The sequence below is a fragment of the Ahaetulla prasina genome, chromosome 7, assembly GCF_028640845.1.
Source record: "Ahaetulla prasina isolate Xishuangbanna chromosome 7, ASM2864084v1, whole genome shotgun sequence".
In the NCBI taxonomy this organism is placed as follows: domain Eukaryota; kingdom Metazoa; phylum Chordata; class Lepidosauria; order Squamata; family Colubridae; genus Ahaetulla; species Ahaetulla prasina.
The window spans coordinates 63552224-63573059 of NC_080545.1; the positions used below are offsets into that span (position 1 = coordinate 63552224).

General features: G+C 38.1%; 1 protein-coding gene and 1 long non-coding RNA gene across 9 annotated transcripts in view; one reads left to right on the top strand and one right to left on the bottom strand.

Annotated features, from left to right (window-relative positions):
* Positions 1-5537, top strand: part of FAM234B (family with sequence similarity 234 member B) — a 66365-nt gene extending 60828 nt beyond the window's left edge. For 6 of the 8 annotated variants that reach the window (XM_058190268.1, XM_058190267.1, XM_058190269.1 and 3 more), the window contains 3 exons: positions 1713-1815; positions 2422-2645; positions 3761-5537. In XM_058190268.1, the coding sequence (XP_058046251.1) occupies positions 1713-1815; positions 2422-2645; positions 3761-3766 (333 nt within the window). In that variant the 3' untranslated portion in view covers positions 3767-5537. Of the gene's footprint in view, positions 1-1712; positions 1816-2421; positions 2646-3760 lie in introns of those variants that run through there. The other 2 variants (XM_058190272.1, XM_058190271.1) reach the window with 2 other exon arrangements.
* The window catches only part of LOC131201905 (uncharacterized), a 47427-nt gene continuing 26876 nt past the window's right edge, over positions 286-20836 (bottom strand). Inside the window, exons 2-3 of the long non-coding RNA XR_009156032.1 lie at positions 2415-2561; positions 286-1049 (exon numbers count right to left, since the gene is read on the bottom strand). This is a non-coding gene — a long non-coding RNA (uncharacterized LOC131201905). The remainder of the gene's footprint in view (positions 1050-2414; positions 2562-20836) is intronic.

Here is a 20836-nt window from a genome sequence, read left to right on the forward strand (position 1 = left end):
GCATAAATAATCTTTGTTCATCTCAGCCAAGCTATATCGGCTACACAAAAGAAAGGAAAACATTGACCAAACTCTTAATGTCAAGTTTGATAAATCCACACAGGCATTACCTATATAAGGAACTGAATAAAATATGTTTAATAAACTTAAGGAACTGAATAAAATATGTTTAATAAACTTAAAGGGCTAATACAGCTAGAGAGAAATCTGGTACAGATAGTCCTTAGCTTACGACCAGAATGGAGCCAAAATTTCTTTTGCTAAGTGAGACATTTGTTAAGTGAATTTTGCCCCATTTTACAACCTTTCTTGTCACATTTGTTAAGTGAATCACTGCAGTTGCTAATTTAGTAACATGGTTGTTAAATGAATCTGGCTTCCCCATTGACTTTGCTTCTCAGAAGGCTGCAAAAGGGGATCACATGACCCCAGGACACTGCAACCGTCATAAATATGAGTCACTTGCCAAGCATCTGAATTTTGATCACATGACCCTGGGGATTCCACAATGGTCTTAAGTGTGAAAAGCAGTCATAAGTCACTTTTTTTCAGTGCCGTTGTAACTTTGAACAGTCACTAAATGAACTGTTGTAAGTGGAGGATTACCTGTACTCATATATTATTGTGGTGTTTCTATTCTGACATGACATGATAGCAGTGTTCCAATATCTCAGGGGTTGCCACAAAGAAGAGGGAGTCACGCTATTCTCCAAAGCACCTGAAGGCAGGACAAGAAGCAATGGGTGGAAACTGATCAAGGAGAGAAGCAACTTAGAACTAAGGAGAAATTTCCTGACAGTTAGAACAATTAATCAGTGGAACAACTTGCCTCCAGAAGTTGTGAATGCTCCAACCCTGGAAGTTTTTAAGAAGAGATTGGACAACCAATTATCTGAAGTGGTGTAGGGTTTCCTGCCTAAGCAGAGGGTTGGAGTAGAAGACCTCCAAGGTCCCTTCCAACTGCGTTATTCTATTCTATTCTTTCAAATGATTCTTCTTCACCCTGTCTGTATTTTTCCTCCACTGATAGCACATGATCATCGGAATACCTGTAATGAGAAGAAAACATTAGAAGGTTAAAAACTAACCTTTTCTAATTCTTTTTTTCATTTCAGCTTCCTTCATATCACATGACTGTTGCTATCATTAGAAACTTTAGTTTAGCCAATACAAACAACCATATAAAGTGCAGTCCTGATCCTGCCTTAATCTATGGATTTGGGCAAACCACTGCTTCCCTGTCTCCCCGCCCCGCTCTGCTTCTCTTGGAATAAAATAAAATGAAATAAAAGCTGCCTCTCAAGATTTTTTTTAAGGAACACTGGCAGTTATTGTGAATCTGGTACTTTAACTTATGAGCAATATTGAGGTTCATGCAGGAGGCAGCAAGATGAAATCGGGATAATTGACATGCATACATAGACTGATTTTAATGAGAATATGAAGGTGGTAATAGCAGGAAATGTCCATACACTGATTGCTGTTTGATCATTAGAAGCTTTTCTCATCTCTGTTCCAAGTTGCTTTAGATTCTTTTTATTACACTGTGTAATCTTGTATTTTGCAGTGTAGCTGTCATTACCTTTTATCACTGGTCATGCTGGCTGGGCTATGGAATTGGTCTACAAAGTCTACTTTAATTCTGTTGAAATGAGTGAGATTAATTAAGCAAGGGCCCTTTATGACTGTGTCTGTTGTTGCTGCCATTTTAGGAACCCAGGCCAAGGATTCACCACCTTTATCTTCTTCATCCTACTTTCCCTTCAGTCCTTTTGGACCTAAGTAATACGACAGACCCAGTAATTGCTTCATCTAGTGAGTATGCCAGGAAAAATCAGAAAGGAAAAGCCAAGTTTGCTTAAGTAAATGCTGAAAGATGTCCTAGTTTGTGATGGCTAATAATGGCTCAATTCCCTTTTTTTTTGCTGGGTTGTTTGTAGTGCTTAAGCCTCTTAGTTAAATATTGATCTCTCCTTTGAATGCACAATGCAGTTCATTATTTGCATATTTCATTAAACTGGTCTAGGCTGTCAAGGATCTAAAATACTGAAGGTGTGTTTTTCTTGGCATCTTATATTGTTCTAATAAAATTGGTTGCCTTTTTTGACTATAGGTGTTAAATGTTTTGTTGCAATTACAATTTCTAAGACTTAGAAGCAGTTACAACGTGCTAAGATTTCAGATTATTTGTTTTTGCTTGTGTGTAATTGCGCAACCAAAAATGCTGTGTGATTGTGACCTTGTATCTGTGCTGCAGAGCCATTTGTATTCATACCGCTGATCACAGCTCCTAGCTGTTAGCTGTAACTAGAAGCCAAATCTGAATTCATTTAAGAACAGCTAAGAAATATTAGCTTTAGGAATCCAAATGTGATTTATTGTTTACTGGTTGTTGTTTTTGTTCCCCTTTTCACCTGTTAGTTGGAATAAATGATCTTCAAAAAGATGCCTTTTATATTACGGTGACAAGAAGTCCCACTTCTGAACACCAGCCAGGGGTTCTGTCGGTTAGAAAGCTCCGCCTGAGGTGGGCCTTGATGACACAGAGCCGGGATGTACCTCTGAAAGACACAAATGCCAAAATCAATCATGGGGAACTGAGGCGGATTCTTTCTAGGATCAAATTTATTGATTTTGCTCAGAAGGTGAGATTCCTTGGGGTTTAAACATGGGCATGTAAGAGGGTGGAGAACTAACTTGACTGTTTTATTGAAGGAGAAGCCAAATGACATTTTGGTAAATTACAGAATAAAAGAGTTGAGAAACTGCTAAGCTATATGATTTCTCTGTTTTGATATGGGAGGAATTGGCCTTGGTCATGCTCTGATTCTACAGTGCCTCACTTATCTGGAAAATGCTTAAGTGAGGCCTTGAGTAAGCAATTGAGGATTAAAGTTTAATGTTTTAATTTGCCTTCCCCTAATACAGAAGTTAACTTGCATGACTCAGAAATGTGGTATAGTAGCTAAATGGAGACAGTATGGATTTTTATGTTTTTATTTGCTTTCCTAAAATTTAGTATTGTGCTTTTGGGTCAAAAAGTTAAAATAAGATTCAGATTGGGCTGTGAGACTTTTGGGAGATGAAGGAATCCTGTATCCATGGATGAACTAACCAATTCCTCAAATACATAAAAAAGATCAATTTTCAGTGACATCAGAGCTGCTATGTGGAAATATGGTTGAGACTTCCTGGCCAATTGCCTTTTTCTGTACTTCTGCAGAGTATTTCCATATATTGGAAGATTGCCAGAATCTCTAAAAAGGAAGTCCTTTATCATCAAAAAAAAAAAGAAGAAGAAGAAAAAAATGAATAAACTCCAGTAGATAAATTGGAGATTGCTTTCTTCATTAAAATTGAAGTTTCAAATATAGTTAGTGGTATTATTGGCCAAGAGTAGGCTCATTTTTCTAATCTGTTGTGATCTTTGGTGCAGGAGAACTGCATGTATCCTAGATATAGTTCATATATTATTGTAAGCCATAATGTGTCTGATTAATACAATATGAGAATTCCAATTGCAATTTGTGTATTATGGCTTACAGATTAGCTTAATGTGTGAATCTAGCTAGTTATAAATTATTCAATAAGCCATACTTAACTAAAATCTTGGTCCCGTTACTGTCTGGCTGACATGATATAGTTGATGTCTCATCTCCCTTTCTCCCAACATATTGTTACTGTTAATTGTGCCTTGCATAAATACTAATTCAGAAGCCAGACTTGGCATATCTGACACCTTTTCTTCTCTCTACCTCAGTTCTAGCCATTATCTCAGGGGTTCTGAGTGACAAATATGGAGCTCAGTGACTACAACCAAGCTGGTCAGTCAGACTTTATGAAAACTCCGGTTAATGAAGAATGGGAACTAAGCCCAGATGTTTTAGCACTGGGGAAGCCGAACTGTTCACCCTTAAGTATCCTGACTTGAAGGAAAGCTGCTTGTCCCATTGTTTACTATTACATGTCTGCATACTTCTTTCCAGGTGGATTGAATGTGGGTATTTAAACAGGGATATTGGGGTATGGGTATTGCCATCTTAATTTATGAAATATATGAAAAAGTTCCTATTTATATTGTAGAAGTATTTAAGATCCTATTTATATTGTACAGGTATTTCAGTGTATTCTGCCTTTTACCACTAATCCCTTGACTGACACCCTTCACTCCAAGTTCCTTCAGTTTTTTTTAACCTCCTTTTATTTTAGGATTGCTCCTTTTCCCCATTTAATTATTCCTATCTTCCATGTCTCAGTCCATAATCCACAGTGAATGATATGATGTGTCCTAGTGCCATTTGATACATGCATGCATTAATTCGTTCATTCGGAGCCAGATGGATTAGCTACTGAAAGTTAGTCTAGTGACCATCAAATCTCCCAAATGAGTCTAGAATCAATCTATTTATAGGGGAGTTTTATATAACAATGGATAAAAAGTTTGTTGTAAGGCTCTTGTGTATTGACCAAATGAATTCTGATCAGGCATTCCCAAGGAAACAGAATGACAGATGCTTTTGATGTTAGTATTACACAAATCTCCTAAAATAGAACTTGTCTATCATTGAACAAGGTGATAATGATTCCACTATCTTCTCATTAATGTATGTTCTCAGTTTTGCTTTAAAGTATTAAAAAAAATACCAATTCTGAAAGAAGATACAGTTGAAGCTTTTTCATAAAAACACGAGAGCCCTAACAAGTAAAATCAAACATCTGTTTATTCTTGCATCCTATTCTGGCTGAACGTATGCCTTTAGAAAAACCACTAGCCATTTCCTGTTCCTGTTCCCCAATACACATTTTGGTGACTCCATTGCTTACATTCCTCCTTTATGAGAAATGTCAATTTATTCCTGGATCAAGTACGGATCAGGACTACTCCTTGGCAATGTAAGAGGAATTGCCGTACTGGATTGAATTCAAGATCTGTACATAATCCCTTTCAAATGTGTTTCTTTATCAGCTTTTATCCTCACAGTAATTCTGAGGCAGTGGCTCTACTGCTTTATTTTTATTTGTATATGTTGGAAAGGAGTTTTGGTAAATGTTAGCACAATTTATAGCACTTGTCTTCCTCACTGCCACCTCCTGGGTTTGTTCTGAACTGCAATTCTTTTAACAGTTTAAGGCCCTACTGTGTAGCAGTAACAATCTAACACAATCATAATATGTATGTCATAAATGTTTTGGGTGTGTTTCTCATAGCTGCTACATGTGGCAGTTTGATGTATCTGAAAGGCAACCAATTGGAGAAAGTAGTATCCACATTGCTTCCAGAGTTTCTTTAACAAGGAAAAATCTGCATTGGTCATCCTGTTGGCAAATTTTGAAAACTACTTGAAATGATGACATGCAACCTGAGTTTTTCCCTTCAGTTCAGATTTGATTTATGCCGTTTGGTGCTTCTGAGCTTTCTGTGATTGTTTTTTCTTCTTCTCTCCCTGTATTCCCTATGCACTTTAAAGAAAAGGCTTGTCTGTATGTTGTTCTAAGCTATAAACGTTACCGGAAGTAATAAATAAATATGTACAGCATATCTGTGTCAGCTGAGTTTTTTGGCTTCTCTATGGCAATTGAAAGTGGGTCTTGAAAAGAATAAAATTAGAGTTTGTAGGCTGTCAGCAGTTAAAAGTGCCATGAGAAGCTACTGTATGAATATGCACATATCAGTTGTGATCATAGACAGCCTTCTGCCTAGAACAGAACTTACAGAAATCCATTTTTCCCCTCTAGGGTGAAGCAGATTTATAGAATAAGGATAGTTTAGCCATGACACTATGTTAATTGGCCCTTCAGTTAATCATAAAGCTATTCTTCCTAATAAGTCTAAAGTTTATATCCATGGACGGACATTATTTAAAATCCAACAAAGTTTGACAAAATGCAGGACATATGGAATGAAGAAAAGGAGAAGCTAAATATATCATTCAGTAAAATAAATCCATATTGTTCAGTCACTACTCGGCTTATGTGAGAAAAGCCCAGGCTGTCCGGGATAAATTGTCAGCGCCAATCAGTATAGATAAGCCTTACCAACTTCCTGTTATTTCATGCTGTTAGCAAGTCCTGAGGCTGTTTTGCTCTAGAATGAAATGGAAACACGTTTATAGGCCAGGATATTATCTAATAACCTGCATTTGTGATTGGATTTTATAAATGCTGATTCTCCCGCCATTAAGTATATAACACAAGGTGGCAATTTAGACTTTAAACATTCATATTTCTCCCAATTCTAACTGAATAGAGCACCCCATGCCTATAAACAGTGCACAACTGTGGCCAGCCAGCATAATCTAGTTATTACAAGCCAAATGTTCCCATACGTCAAAGTGCTCCTTACTAGTTGGCCTAAATTTCAGTTCCTACTCTCTCTGGAGCATTGACTTGCTTCCTGTGACTCTAGGCAGATGACAAGACTGTCAGTTGAGGGGAAAAAAACCTCACCAGCTCGGAAATATATGGAGTATATATGCTACTTGTATGCTTACACCTGCCTGAATGAGACTCTTGGTTATTTGTTCCTTCTGGAGAGCAAGGGCATGGAAAAGTGTTACTGCCTGAGCTGTTTTGCTTTGGTGTCCAAAGGTCCTATTTTTATGAAAAGCCAAAACAATAAAAACAGCCCCAAAAGCAAGCTGTTTCTTATCATAGCTACGCAGTTATGCAATGAATGCTAACAGCAGAATCCTTGGGACATGGAAGGCTGAGACAGTATTTCTCGGCAAACTGTAAGTAGATCAACTTGTTTTCCATGAATGTTAGTTAATGCTTATGCCACATTCCCTATTTAATGGCAATGTCATTGGAATGATATTAATTTATGGCATTTCTAGACAAATGCGTAATAAAGATTGACTGACAGGGCACTCCCTCTCAGACATGTTTTAATGTGCTTTCCTCCCATACTTGGGAAGAAAACAGGTCAGCCTAAATTGTAGTGCTTCCCACAATCTACCTTGACTGTGCTGCAGTGTTGCTGCCATCACACAAAGGACACGGAGTGGTTTCAAGAGCAGTAAATACAGGTAGTCCTCGACTTACAACAGTTCATGACTATTTGAAGTTACAATGACACTGAAAAAGTGACTTATGACTGCTTTTCACAGTTACAACGGCTGCAGCAGCTCTGTGGTCACATGATCAAAATTTGGACACTTGATCATTGGCATTATTTATGGCAATTGCAGATTCCTGGGGTCTGTGATCCCCTTTGGCGACCTTCTGACAAGCAAAGTCAAGGGAGCAGACAGATTCACTTCACAACCATGTTACGAAGTTAACCACTGCAGTGGTTCATTTTGCAACTGTGGCAAGAAAGGTCCTAAAATGGGGCAAAATTCACTTAACAAATATCTCACTTAACAGAAATTTTGCGCTCAATTCTGGTCATAAGTCAAGGACTACCTGTAATGCAGGGGTCTCCAACCTTAGCAGCTTTAAGCCTGGCGGACTTCAATTCCCAGAATTCCCCAGCCAGCAAAGCTGGCTGGGGAATTCTGGGAGTTGAAGTCCGCCAGGCTTAAATCTGCCGAGGTTGGAGGCCCCTGCTGTAATGGATTCCCTGCTAATCTTTTTCTTTTCCCCATTCAGTTTCAGCCACTGGTGGGAAAATCAACCAATACCCATGCTCATGAAGGTATGGTGGGGCAGGGTTGATTTGCCCTTTTATTATTCACTGGATATGCATAAAGGAGCTGAATAATGCTCTGAATGGGGTCTGGGAGGAGCTGGTCTAGGGTGGGAATATCCTGTTTTAGACCCCCAGAAGTAAATGAAGAACAACAATTAAATGAAGTAAAACAAAACAGTTACCCTGATAAGAAGGCTACCCACCCAAAGAGTGATTTTACAAGAAAGAGGAACAATCCTCTTGGATGACTCCTTGGCTATGCTGCTTTCTGTAACTTCTCTGTTCCAAGGCTGGATTGGAAGAGCAGTTCCATGAGTTAAGAATCTCCCACCCATAAAATAAAATAAAATAAAAATAAATAAATAAATAAATAAATAAATAAATAAAATAAATAAATAAATAAATAAATAAATAAATAAATAAATAAATAAAATAAATAAATAAATAAATAAAATAAATAAATAAATAAATAATAAAATAAATAAATAAATAAATAATTAAAATGAAAAAAAATAAAATAAATATAAAATAAATAAAATAAAATAAATATCAGGGGAATGGGGGAGGGGAGGCGCTCTCCTGCTAGAATGGGGAGTTTGTCTTTATCTCGGGATTAGTAATCATAGACTGATTTTTTAAAAGTTCAAGTGTGATGAAAATATCGATTTCTTCTCATGGAATAGAACGATAGATCTAATCTCTGCAGATTCAAGCTGCTGCTCTGCGCTTCGGTGGCAGAGTAGGCTATTTAAAAAAAAATGTAGAGATTCTGGGCTGTCTTCCTTCCCTCCCATTTGAACCTTTTCCTCCGTGTCAGCATGGCAGAGTCGCCAATAAAACTGCAACCTTGAAACAGATTTGGGAGGAGAAGCGTGTTCTGGGAGGTCTGCAGCCACCAACAAACAGAGAAAAGCAGCCAAATAAAATAATGCATTTTTTTTCCTTCAAAAGGAGTGGATGACCCAGAAGAAAAAGAAGTACAGGTGTATAGGCACAAAAAAATCAAAGTACAATGTGGAAAGGGGCAAATATACACCAATCATTAACAGAGAAGAATAAAACAGAAGAACTCCCAAAGAGAGAGGAATTAAGGCAGAAGTGGGTTTGTAAAAAGAAAATACAGCTAGTAATACTACTGTGTACAGTATATTAATAGTAAAATGGAAATGTTGTAATAATAGTTATACTATAGATCAGGGGTCCCCCAATGCCCGGTCTGTGGACCAGTACTGAGCAGCAGCATGCCAGAAACTGTACCGTACAAACAAGCAAAGCCCCATCCACAGGATGTAGACTGCAAGCGAAATCACTCCCCCCCCTGGTTCACGGAAAAACCTCTCTCCACCGAACCAGTCCCTGGTGCCCAAAATGTTGGGGGCCGCTGCTATAGATTATAGTATAAAGGAAATATTGTAATAATAATTGATTAGTAGTATAATATAGTAATTGTTAAAGTAATAGTAATTAGCATAGTAATTTAGAAATAACAGCTTTTCAAATAATTCATGTGAAACTAAATGATACATTTTGGGATAATTGGAAGAAACAAATCGAGATGATCCATGGTTAGACGTTTCGTGTGTCATTCTATCCTTACTAAATAAGGCATTAATAAAAGCATACAGGCCTGGAAAACTTGCCACTAACCAAAACTAAAGCAGCTTCATCAATTATGCTTGACTGCCTTGGCACTGATCTCATTTTGGCAGATTCAGCAAGCAGCTTAACTAGTTTAGCAAGCCACTAGTAGCCTGTCACATATGAAATAAAAGGTGTGGCTGTACTAGGAGTCACAGTCCAATTCTAGGAACTGGTAAGGATCTTCATATATCCCTAGGCAACAATGGATGATGGGCAATTGCAAGGAAACAAAGGAAATATGGCTGTTATCTACAGAAATAGCACTTAAATTTATATACCGTTTCATAGTCAATCCAATTCAATTCAAACCTTTATTGTCAGTACGACATGTGTACAATGAGATTGGCTGAGCCTCCCTTGATGCACCCCCCAACCCAATACAACTCACAGTGAAAGACAGTAAAAGAAGAGAAAAATCCCTAACCCAGTGAATCCTACTAACAAACACACAATCCTAGTGCTTTACAGCACTCTCTAAGCAGTTTACAGATTGCCCCCAACAATCTGGGTCCTCATTTCACCAACCTTGGAAGGATGGAAGGCTGAGTCAACCTTGCGCCGCTGAGAATCGAACTGATGGCAGTCAGCAGCATTAGCTTGCAAAACAGCATTCTAACCACTGCACCACCACAGAAATGCAACAAGGGGACTAAATGTGGCTAGTGGTTATTCTCTCTAGTGCTTGAAAAGCCTCCATGGCCTATTTATGCTTCTCTGACACCAAATAGATCAAGCTGAAGAGTGGGAAACATTGTAGATTCTCATTCATGCTGGCAGCAGTCTGGACCAGAATCATTTGAAAAACCAATCTCCCTGGATCCTACTAAAAACTGGTGATGTGCTGCAGACTTTTTTTTTTTTAAAAAGGGAGGGGGACGGGACAAAGCATACTAGTGACACTGCACAGATTGTTGGAAAAAAGAGAACACATTTCTCTTCCTGGCAAGCATTTTAAAGAGTACCAATGACAATGGAGAAGTAATTACTGCAGCATAAGCATGTGGGGATCATACATATGCATAGCCTGTGACTTCTGACTACCAGATACAGTTCTCAGGGCTGAAAAGGTGACTGTATGTCCTAAGTAACAAGGATGATGCATGGACACATCCTTATTACTTGTCTGATGTTTCTGAGCTACAATTCTTGATATCATTTATCATTGGACATATTGGCTGTCGTTACTAGAAACTGTAATTCAGCAATTTTCTAGGAATTGATAGATTCCCTGACATTACTAAGAATTGACAAATTATTGATATAAAATTCTAAACTGAAAAACAAAAACAAATAACATCTTCAGCAATACAAAGGACTGTAAAGAACAACATCTCAGAATATATTCTTCAAAGGGCTGAAATATAATTAGTGTTTTTTAAAAAGCCTGGATTAGTTCAGGCATCAGTGTCTTAAATGCATATGGAAGGGAATGGATGAGCATCAGACCTGCCATGTCCTTGAGATACCTGGACACTTGGAAAAAACATTATCTAGATCCTGGGTATTGTATGAAGAATGTATCACTGTTGTAAATAATCTTCAGCAAGACTCAGGATTGTGGAACTGATCTGACTAAACTTTTTTCTAGCTATTAATGCTTTGATGATAGTATTTTACTGGACCACCTTCAAGGAGTGGGAATAGAAAGCACTGGTTTCCAGTGGATTTTCGCCTTCTTAAAACTAAGTGATTGTGGGAGGGGAAAAATCATGTTTCCAGGGTTTAGAGGGTGCAATAATATTCAACATTGCCACTGACTATTCTGGAGTGGAACCCGCTGCTCACATTCACCATGCCTTAGTTATCTGATGGTCTTGCTTATCTGATCATTCCCTAGACAGCATCTATTTCCCCATCTCCCAAGGTTTTTCCCACTTATCATTATATACAGTATATATATTTACTGTTGTATACATTGAAACTAGGTTAGTACAGGATATTTGCAATTGTTAAAAGTGAGAACAAAAGATACCAATAATACCATAATAAAAATGTAATCCAATACAATACACCACTAGGAAATCTCCAACAGAAAAAGACCACAATCAGAAATGGCTATTCTCCATTTAACCTAACCTCATTATGAATGAATTTCATTGTCATAATAATGTTCTCTTCAGCCTGTGTGCAAGATAGCTTTAAACCATCCTTATCTGTACTATTGTTAAAAGTAGTGTTTTCCTCTTAAGGTAATAGTAATTAGGAACAGTTTTATGATATGTCAAATGGGATGCCCTACATCACTCATGCCATTGGTGATAACTGTCAGAAGACTGTAGGGGCAGAATTATCCCAGAGCCTACAGGTGGTTTGGAGTGGTGCAGATTCTGTTGCCAAAAAAGACAAGATGGTGGCCATGATGGAGTGGTCAAAGCTCTACTCATTTTAATGTGTGTCATACATACAATACATAAAAACAAACAGAACTTTAATGTCATTAGTCTGGCTGACATTTTAACTCCCCCCCCCCCAATTCTGTGCGAATATTCCTGGGAGTTATTTTTGAAAGAGGCCTATTTTTCTGCTTTCAGGAGAGTGCAATTTTTCTAAAATCCTAAATCTCAACAAGCCTCTGGACAAGTGATCAGGGGGCTAACAGAGATGCCAGCCTTTCAAAATGCCAAACCTCTACAACTCCCTAGGTGCTTGGCTATTTTAGTTAATTAAAACCAAGGACAGAAATGGGGGAGGGAGAAGGGGACGATTTATTAGGATTCCACTCCTCTCTCTAAATCAGCACTAAATAATATCAGCCAAGGGAGATCAGTCAAATCAATCTGCCAGAATTTTGCATTCATCAGAGGGACTGAAAAGACTATTTGTTCCAATTCTTTTAACTATCAGCCTGTGTGTCCTTTATAGCAAACATCTTAAACAGATTTGTTTGCAGTAAGATTTAAAAGGTGCCTAATAGACAAACAGTAAAGTTGTACAAAGAAATCAGATTTCACGTGTGTTATTGTATGGCAGATGTTTCCTTTCAGCTGGTAATGTTGAAAAGCATGGAGGGGTATAGCAAAGCCAGAAGGGATCAACCAAGGGCTTTAACACACCCTGCAGACACTCCATCATCCCTGCATCATGTGGCTGCCAGCCAGAACAGAGGCTCTAGTGGCAGGTTAGGAATTGGCAGTGGGGACCATAGATTTCATGCCAGGGTATTTTTTCTGCCAACTCAAAGGATAGTAGATAGTATTTCAACTCAGCAGTGAGAAAAGGTCTAAGATGCTTATATTTTTCTTTCTTTCTCTCTCTCTCTCTCTCGCAGAGATGAATGTTCAATGAAGCTATGACATTTTTCATCCACAATAGAAGAAACCATAATGATCAAATGTTCCTAAAGGAGGGAAATGTCAGTTCTCATGGAATAAGTTAGGATGTAACTGCCAACCCTCCTGGCCAATGTAGAGGTATGTTACATTTTATAGTTTTTAACATTTGTTATTTCAAAAATATTTTTATTAGAATTCTTCAGCACAATAAAAAATTAAAAGAAAAAAGAATGTGGAAAAAAGAACTGAAAAATTAAAGAAAACACAGAATTATGACTTCCATCTTTCTTTCTATCAAGTAATTGCCATCTTATTATTCCCCCTGCTACCTTGGCCCTTTTAAATCCTCAGTCTACGAATAGAATAGAATAGAATAGAATAGAATAGAATAGAATAGAATTTTTATTGGCCAAGTGTGATTGGACACACAAGGAATTTGTCTTGGTGCATATGCTCTCAATGTACATAAAAGAAAAGATCAAATCATAAATTCATAGCTTTTCTTCTTTCAACAGAAAATCCATTTAGGGTTTTCAGTTTTTTAAAAACATCCTTATTTTTTTCCCTGAGCAACTATTTGCTATTTCCACAAACTCTGCCAATTTTATAACCCAATCTTCCACTGTAGGTATAAATATTTTTGTAATTATCTACATTTTTCCATTTGTAAGAAAGCATGTATGTATTTATTTTGAATAAACATGTATATTCTGCCATTCCCAAACTTAAAAATAATTTCTGTTCATGTCAGTTTTCTCCATAGGTTATAGCAGATATGCTAGAAAAGATAGAAAGGTTTCAGTAGATAAATCCTAGCATCCTAGCACCTTATGTTTCCGGTTAAAGGGGATCAGGTTATATTACTAATATTGTGGCTGCATTCTCTGAGAATCTGGCAGGACAAGAGCTACTCTTGGCAGCCTCTCAGCTGGAGATAGGAAAAGGCCCTGAAAAGATGCATTCCAGGAGAATATAATTTTCAGATCAAAAGCCACCCTTTCCCCTGAGTGGCCCAATTTAGACATATAAACAGTAGCCTAGAACTGACTCTGCCAATGGTCTCCTCCCACCTTTACCAATTGTTTTCAGAGGGAAAGGAATTAAAGTTGAATGATTCCCCAGGTCAATTTCCTGCACTTTCACTGAAAAGAAGGTGAAACCATAGGGTTTGGGATATGGTGATAGGTACTTTATAAACCCCACCTAGACTTGTTTGGCTAATCTTTCCTGACAATCTCTTTGGCAAGAGAATGAGAGAGTGAGGGAGGGGGAAAATCTTTACACTTCCAGTTTAGAAAACCTTTCTCTAAGGTAGGCCTTACATTTCTTTCTATATTTTATTTAAGGGGAAAAAAGTGCTCATATCCGGTTTTTTTCTTTGAATATTTTGGATCCTAGTACAGAATTTTCTTAGAATGTCATTCTAGAATTTTAAAGCATCTAGGAAATAAAGTTGTGCTATATTATCTAATTGTATTTGTAGGGAACAGGTTTATACAGTTCTACCTGTTTATGCTTCACCCATTTTTTAAGTCTTCACGGCATTTGATTTTCTCAATTTTCTTTTGGCAAAAAAAAGCCCAGTTCTTTTCAGATGACTACACCTTGCCTCACCCAATTCCTTTTAGTTTCATGTTGCTTTGCAGTTTATGAAATTTATCTTTTCCAAAGGGGTCCCTTGACATATGAATATTTAGATCCAAAGCACTATCTCTTTTCATGTACAACAATGCAAAGAATGGATATGCTGTGATAATTTTTTAACATGAGAAATAGGGCAGGAAATTGCAAAATAAAAGGTTAACATCCCAAGGCTAATTTTTTACAGAATTATTTTTAAGCACAGTGATATCTTACGAACTTTAAAACTTCGTATCTGCTAGTCAAATGGGGATCTTTCTGTTCTCATGATCTTAAATAGATAAATATTTGAACTGGGAAGATATTAAGGAAAATGATACTAAAAGAATATTTACATTATTACAAGTATCTGCAGCACAATGTTAATAGCAGAGTCTAGGTTTGCATTGCCTGTAGTCACATTGAAAAAGGTCTGCTTAGAAAGCTGTTACAGCTAATTCTTTGGTTCTCAAGCCTTACATTTTGAACAATTACAAAACTTCCCAACTTTCTAAATGTTTTGGCACTACAGCTCCCATAATTACGATATTTTCTCTGTCTAGGTTGGGAGTTGTAATTGAAACACTTTTAATGAGCATCAGGTAGTGGAAGGCTGTCCTGGGCTTTCAATTAGAAACTGGCATTGCAAATCATGAAAGAGCCAGGGGTGAAATCCAGCAGGTTCTGACAGGTTCTGGAGAACCAGTAGCGGAAATTTTGAGTAGTGCAGAGAACCGGCAAATACCACCTCTGGCTGGCCCCAGGAGTGGGGAGGGAATAGAGATTTTGCAGTATCCTTCTCCTGCCACGTCCACCAAGCCACATCATGCCCACCAAGCCACGCCCACAGAACCAGTAGTAAAAACAATGGATTTCGCCATTGTGAAAGATCTTTCCTCCCTCCATCATTTATTGTATGGGCTGGGAGGAGGTGGCCAATCCATAGAATCTGATCTAGAAATAATGTAGGGGTTATGGGTCTGATAACTCTACAATGCAGTGACTTAAAGAAATATTTCTCGTCCCTTAGGCAGCCAAGGCACAAATCATGGAATAAAGCAGATCTCCACCAGTGTCTCTCAAAGATGCTACAACTCTTCATAGCTTCATATACAGCTTTCCACACAAATGTACTGTAGACAAAATTTCTCAAGAGGGATTCTTCAGTAGCTTTGAAAAAGGGATGAAAAAGGTTAGTTCAGAATAATACTCTGTTGGCTCCAACCTTTGGTTTCTCTACTGCTCTCTTTGGTTTAATACATCTTAAATATACTTTAGAGGAAGTTCTCGGTCCCTCCAATCCTTTTATTTATTGACATCTAAAAGAAAGAACACCTACCAGCATACTAAATAGGCCCGATCCCCAAACTAGCAATGGACTATAAATGATGGATTTTCCCCTTTTCTTTTTGGCCTGAGTACAAAATAATTTCACTTGGACTGTAATCTTTTTGGCTCTTTAATTCTGCTTAGGTGATTACCTCGAGTTGTGCATTTCTAACTTGAAATTACCTTTTTAAATGGAAAATACATTTTCATAGATCTGCAAATGTGAGAGCCATCATCCACTTTAGAGATTTTGAATTTGGGAATAACTCAGTAGGAACTAAAAAAACACCCAAAATTTAAAGTGCAGAATTAAGAGGAGCAGTTAAATCTTATTTCTCTGGCTGATTCAAATACACTTCTGGTGTAGAAGGGATTATTAGATTAATTATTAGATTATTTCCTTTACCAAAGGGAAAGTAATCAGCAGTCATTTTTCCTAATCTGGGATGGGCAGGATGTTGGATTTAGCCATCAATCATTTTTTAAACAGGTAGTAGGCATTAAATAAGGCCAGGTACTGAAGTAGAAGGAACTCTTCCTGTGCCCCACAGAACTACTCCTCCACTTCTGTTAAATATGTTAAAAAATAGCTTAGCTGACAAATAAAGAGAACAAGGAGAGTTCAGGAAGCAGAAAGGAGTGAATGAAAATGAACAAGTTCCAGTCCTGTGTGGTGTTGCTGGTCTGGCAGAAAGTGACTATAGGTAGCCCTCAATTTATAACCATTTGTTTAGTGACCATTTGAAGTTACAAGTTACAATGACACTGAAAACAGTGATTTACGTTTTCACACAATCATTGCAGCACAACGATCATGTGATCAAAATGCAAACTGGCATGTATTTATGACGGTTGCAGTGTTCTGGGGTCATGTGATCAATTTTTGTGATCAATGGGAAAAACCAGACTCAATTAACAACTGTGTTACTAACTTAACTGCAGGGATTCACATAACAATTGTGGCAAGAAAGGTCATAAAATGGGACAACACTCACTTAAAAACTGTCTTGCTGAGCAATGGAAATTTTGGGCTCAGTTATGGTCGTAAGTTAAGGACTACCTGTAAAGTATTCTGTCCTTATTTTGTAGCCAATGACATCTGGGACAGTGGTGGGTTGCCCCTGGTTTGGACTGGTTCTATAGAACCGGTATTAAAACCGGTGGGAGGCTCTGCCCACTGACTCGAACGTCATCAAAAGTGATCTGCGCAGATGCAGAAGAGCATGCACGCAAGTGCAGCAAGCTCATATGCATGGGTATGATTCGAACCGGTAGTAAAGGTAATTAGAACCCACCCCTGATCTGGAAGTAGTTGTTGGATGATCATGTAGTGCAGGGGTCCCCAATCCCTGGCTCATGGCCCAATGCTAGGCCGCAGATGTGGTGGGTGAGCTCATGTGTGCGTGCACAGCTGCATTTGTGAAAGCGGTGCACGAAACCATCTCCTCTTCCCCATCTGCCACCATCACTGCTTCCACCGATCCACTGAGCCAGAAAGGTCGGGGACCACTGATGTAGTAGAATTCCTGATTTAGATAATTGTGATTGGTGCAGGGGTTACTATAACAGTCCTCACAATAACACATTGTGTAACCAAAGCCACAATGGAATGGAAAAATGGTACCTGCCACCTCATCAAACTGTTAGCAACCATGTTGTTTTTCATGACAGTCAAACAGCAGCTGGAATGAGACTGGTGTCTATTCAGGGTGATAGATATAGTGCTCTTGCATGAATCCTCAGAGGCATTTAAAAAATTAGTTGGAGTCTTAGTGGACAACCAGTTAAATAGGAGACAACATTATATGGCAGCAGCCAAATAAGCCAATGCAATCCTAAATTGCATTAACAGAGGGATACAATCAAGATCAAATGAGGTACTAATAGCACTCTATAAAGCTCTATTAGTAAGACCACACCTAGAATACTTCATTCAGTTTTGGTCACCACATTATAAAAAAGATGTTGAGACTCTGGAAAAAATACAGAGAAGAACAACCAGGATGATTGGGGAACTGGAGACTAAAACATATGAAGTTACGGGAACTGGGCATGGCTAGTCTAGTGAAGAGAAGGACCAGGGGAGACATGATAGTGGTGTTCCAATATTTGAGGGGCTGCCACAGAGAGGAAGGGGCAAAGCTATTTTCCAAGGCACCCGAAGGCCAGACAAGGAATAATGGGGGGAAACTGATCAAGGATCATCAACTGATCATCACAGACAATACTTCTATCATTCAAAACGACCTTGATCATCTAACCGCTTGGTCTAAAAATTGGCAGCTCCAAATTTCAACCAGCAAATGCTCAGTCTTACATATAGGAAAAAAGAACCCAAAAACTAAGTACATACTAGATGGACATTACCTTACAGATGACCCCCATCCCGTTAAAGACCTTGGAGTTTTCATGTCAAATGATCTAAGTGCCAAAGCCCACTGCAATTACATAGCAAAAAAAGCTCTAAGAGTTGTAAACCTAATCTTGCGTAGTTTCTTTTCCAAAAACACCACACTATTAACCAGAGCATATAAAACATTTGCTAGACCAATTCTAGAATACAGCTCGCCTGTTTGGAACCCTCACCACATCTCTGACATCAATACAATTGAACGTGTCCAGAAATATTTTACAAGAAGAGTTCTCCATTCCTCTGAAAACAATAGAATACCCTATCCCACCAGACTTGAAATCCTAGGCTTAGAAAACTTGGAACTCCATCGCCTCGACAAGACCTAAGCTTAACTCACAGAATCATCTATTGTAATGTCCTTCCAGTTAAAGACTACTTCAGCTTTAATTGCAATAATACTAGAGCAACTAATAGATTTAAACTTAATGTCAACCGCTTTAATCTAGATTGCAGAAAATATGACTTCTGTAACAGAATCATCAGTGCTTGGAACACTTTACCTGACTCTGTGGTCTCTTCCCATAATCCTAAAAGCTTTATCCAAAAACTTTCTACTATTGACCTCACCCCATTCCTAAGAGGACCATAAGGGGCGTGCATAAGCGCACAAACGTGCCTACCGTTCCTGTCCTATTGTTTTTCTTTTCTTCTTTCTATATATATGCTTATACCTCCTTATATTTACCCATATATGTTTATATACTATATAATCTTTTGTATGATTCCTACATATATTGTTGTGACAAAATAAATAAATAAATAAATAAATAAATAAAGGAGAGATTCAACCTAGAAATAAGGAGACATTTTCTGACAGTGAGAACAATCAACCACTGGAACAGATTGCCTTCTGAAGTTCTGGGAGCTTCATCACTGGAGGCTTTCAAGAAGAGATTGGACTACCATTTGTCAGAAATGGTGTAGAGTCTCCTGCTTGGGTGGGGTGGTGGTGGTATTGGACTAGATGACCTATAAGGTCCCTTCCAACTCTGTTAATCTGTTAAAAAGAAGAAAAAAGAGAAGCCGTCTCTCCCCTTCCCATCTCCCAGCTACTCAAAACCTCTTGCTGGCAGAAATAAATCCTGAACAAGTGCTGGGAGAAGCACGTTAGAACACTTCCAGATTATAACAGAAGAAAAGGAAAATGTTACTTTAAATCTGAAACAATAAGTTGATGCTAAATTTCCTCAAGGAAAGGCTAGAGATGAGATAAAGGTACCATGGCAGAAAAAAAGTTACCGGTGAATGTCTGTGCTGTGTTTAATGTGGGACAAAAGGGCACAAGGAGGGTATCTATGGCTTACTTAAAGCCACCTGGTGAATGCAGCCATGAAGAAGGATTGTAACAAGTGATTTTGATAGCTCATTTGCCAGTCAAACAGTCTTCCAACATGGTATGTTAGGTGAACCAGAAAGATGTTATCTAGCTAGCTGAAAAGAACTTTTGATCTCAGGAACTTAAAAGTACAAGGAGGATAAAGACATAATTAGCCTTCCCTTATCAGACAGTTTGCTTTGGTTGTACTGACATACATCAGGGTGCTCTTAACAGAAAAATACCTTTCTTGAAAGAAATGTTTTTCCTTCCTTTTTGAATGGGGGTAGAGAGTAAAATGATTGTTGCTAACAAAGAAATCAGTTGTAGAGAAATGGGTCATATGCTTCCCATTATATATGGCAAAAGAAACTTATTCAAAGTCAGATTAATAGACCTCAGTGAACATGATATTGCTGCCTTTCCCCATTTTCTTTCCTTAGATCAGAGGTTCTCAAACTGTGGATTGGGAGCTTATGGGGGTAGTGGGATGGTGTCACAAATGTTCCAATGTTGCGTAGATGGTGGTGGCCTTCTTGAAACACTGATATTTAACCAGGATGTGTGAGATTCAAGGTGCCAAAGATCCCTTGAAATGATTTTTGCATTCACAGAATCAACAATCTTAGCCCATTCTTGAGCATCACCCAAAATGATCAAGACAGATCAAGGTGCTCTTGTCTAATTTCGAGTCACTTGATTTGCAGGTCTTAAAAATCCACATCATCAGCATCTCCTCACCTTTTCTCTATTCCAGATTCTGGGGGTTCTTAGGTTGTCCTGGCACTGGTCCATGTCTGCTCCAGACAATCCAAGTCTGTGCCTTTTTTAATTCTTGCAAAATGCTTATGGGGAGTAGTAATGGCAATGACCAGTGCTGATATTCAGGAGCAAACTGGAGCTGTTTCAGGAATAACTGAGACAAAGGAATAATTGGCCAAAATTGGAGGACATCTCTGACCTCAGTTCTGCTAAAGTTTTCAGTTTTGGTGTGTCAATTCTGGTTGTCCAGAATATAGTCTAGCAGTTTTATTTGGTAAGCATAGGTGCGTTACTAAGCTCATTATTTTATTTATTTTATGTGACATGATTTATTATTGTTTCCTTTGTGGTTGCCCAGAAGAAAAAAACCAGGAACATCAGCGCTATCTTTATTTTAAGGTAAACAGAATCTTGCCAGACTAAAACATTCTCTCCTCCCCTCTTTTTGCTATCTGGAAAACAAGGAAGGGTCCCATTCCAAAATGCTTCCCATAGTTTTCCTCTATCCATGGATTGAGTTGCCTCTTATGAGACAGGCTATAGATCCTTCTCCTGTCTCTTAAGGTCATTCCCATATACTATCACACTTGGGAAGCTATAGCTTAAGAACAATCAGAAGATAGGGTCCAAATCAGAAATTTACTAAGAATAGACTCAGATTTCCTTGAACATGTATTTCAGTAACATTCATTGTGGATGTGTTCTTCTTTTGGTTGTGTTGGACTAAATAACTTTCAGTTATCATGGACTATGATCGTACTGACTAGGCTATAGATATTGAAATCCAGTACATGTAGAGGATATCATGTTCACACAGACTGGACCATGCTGATAGCAATAGTTGGCTATGC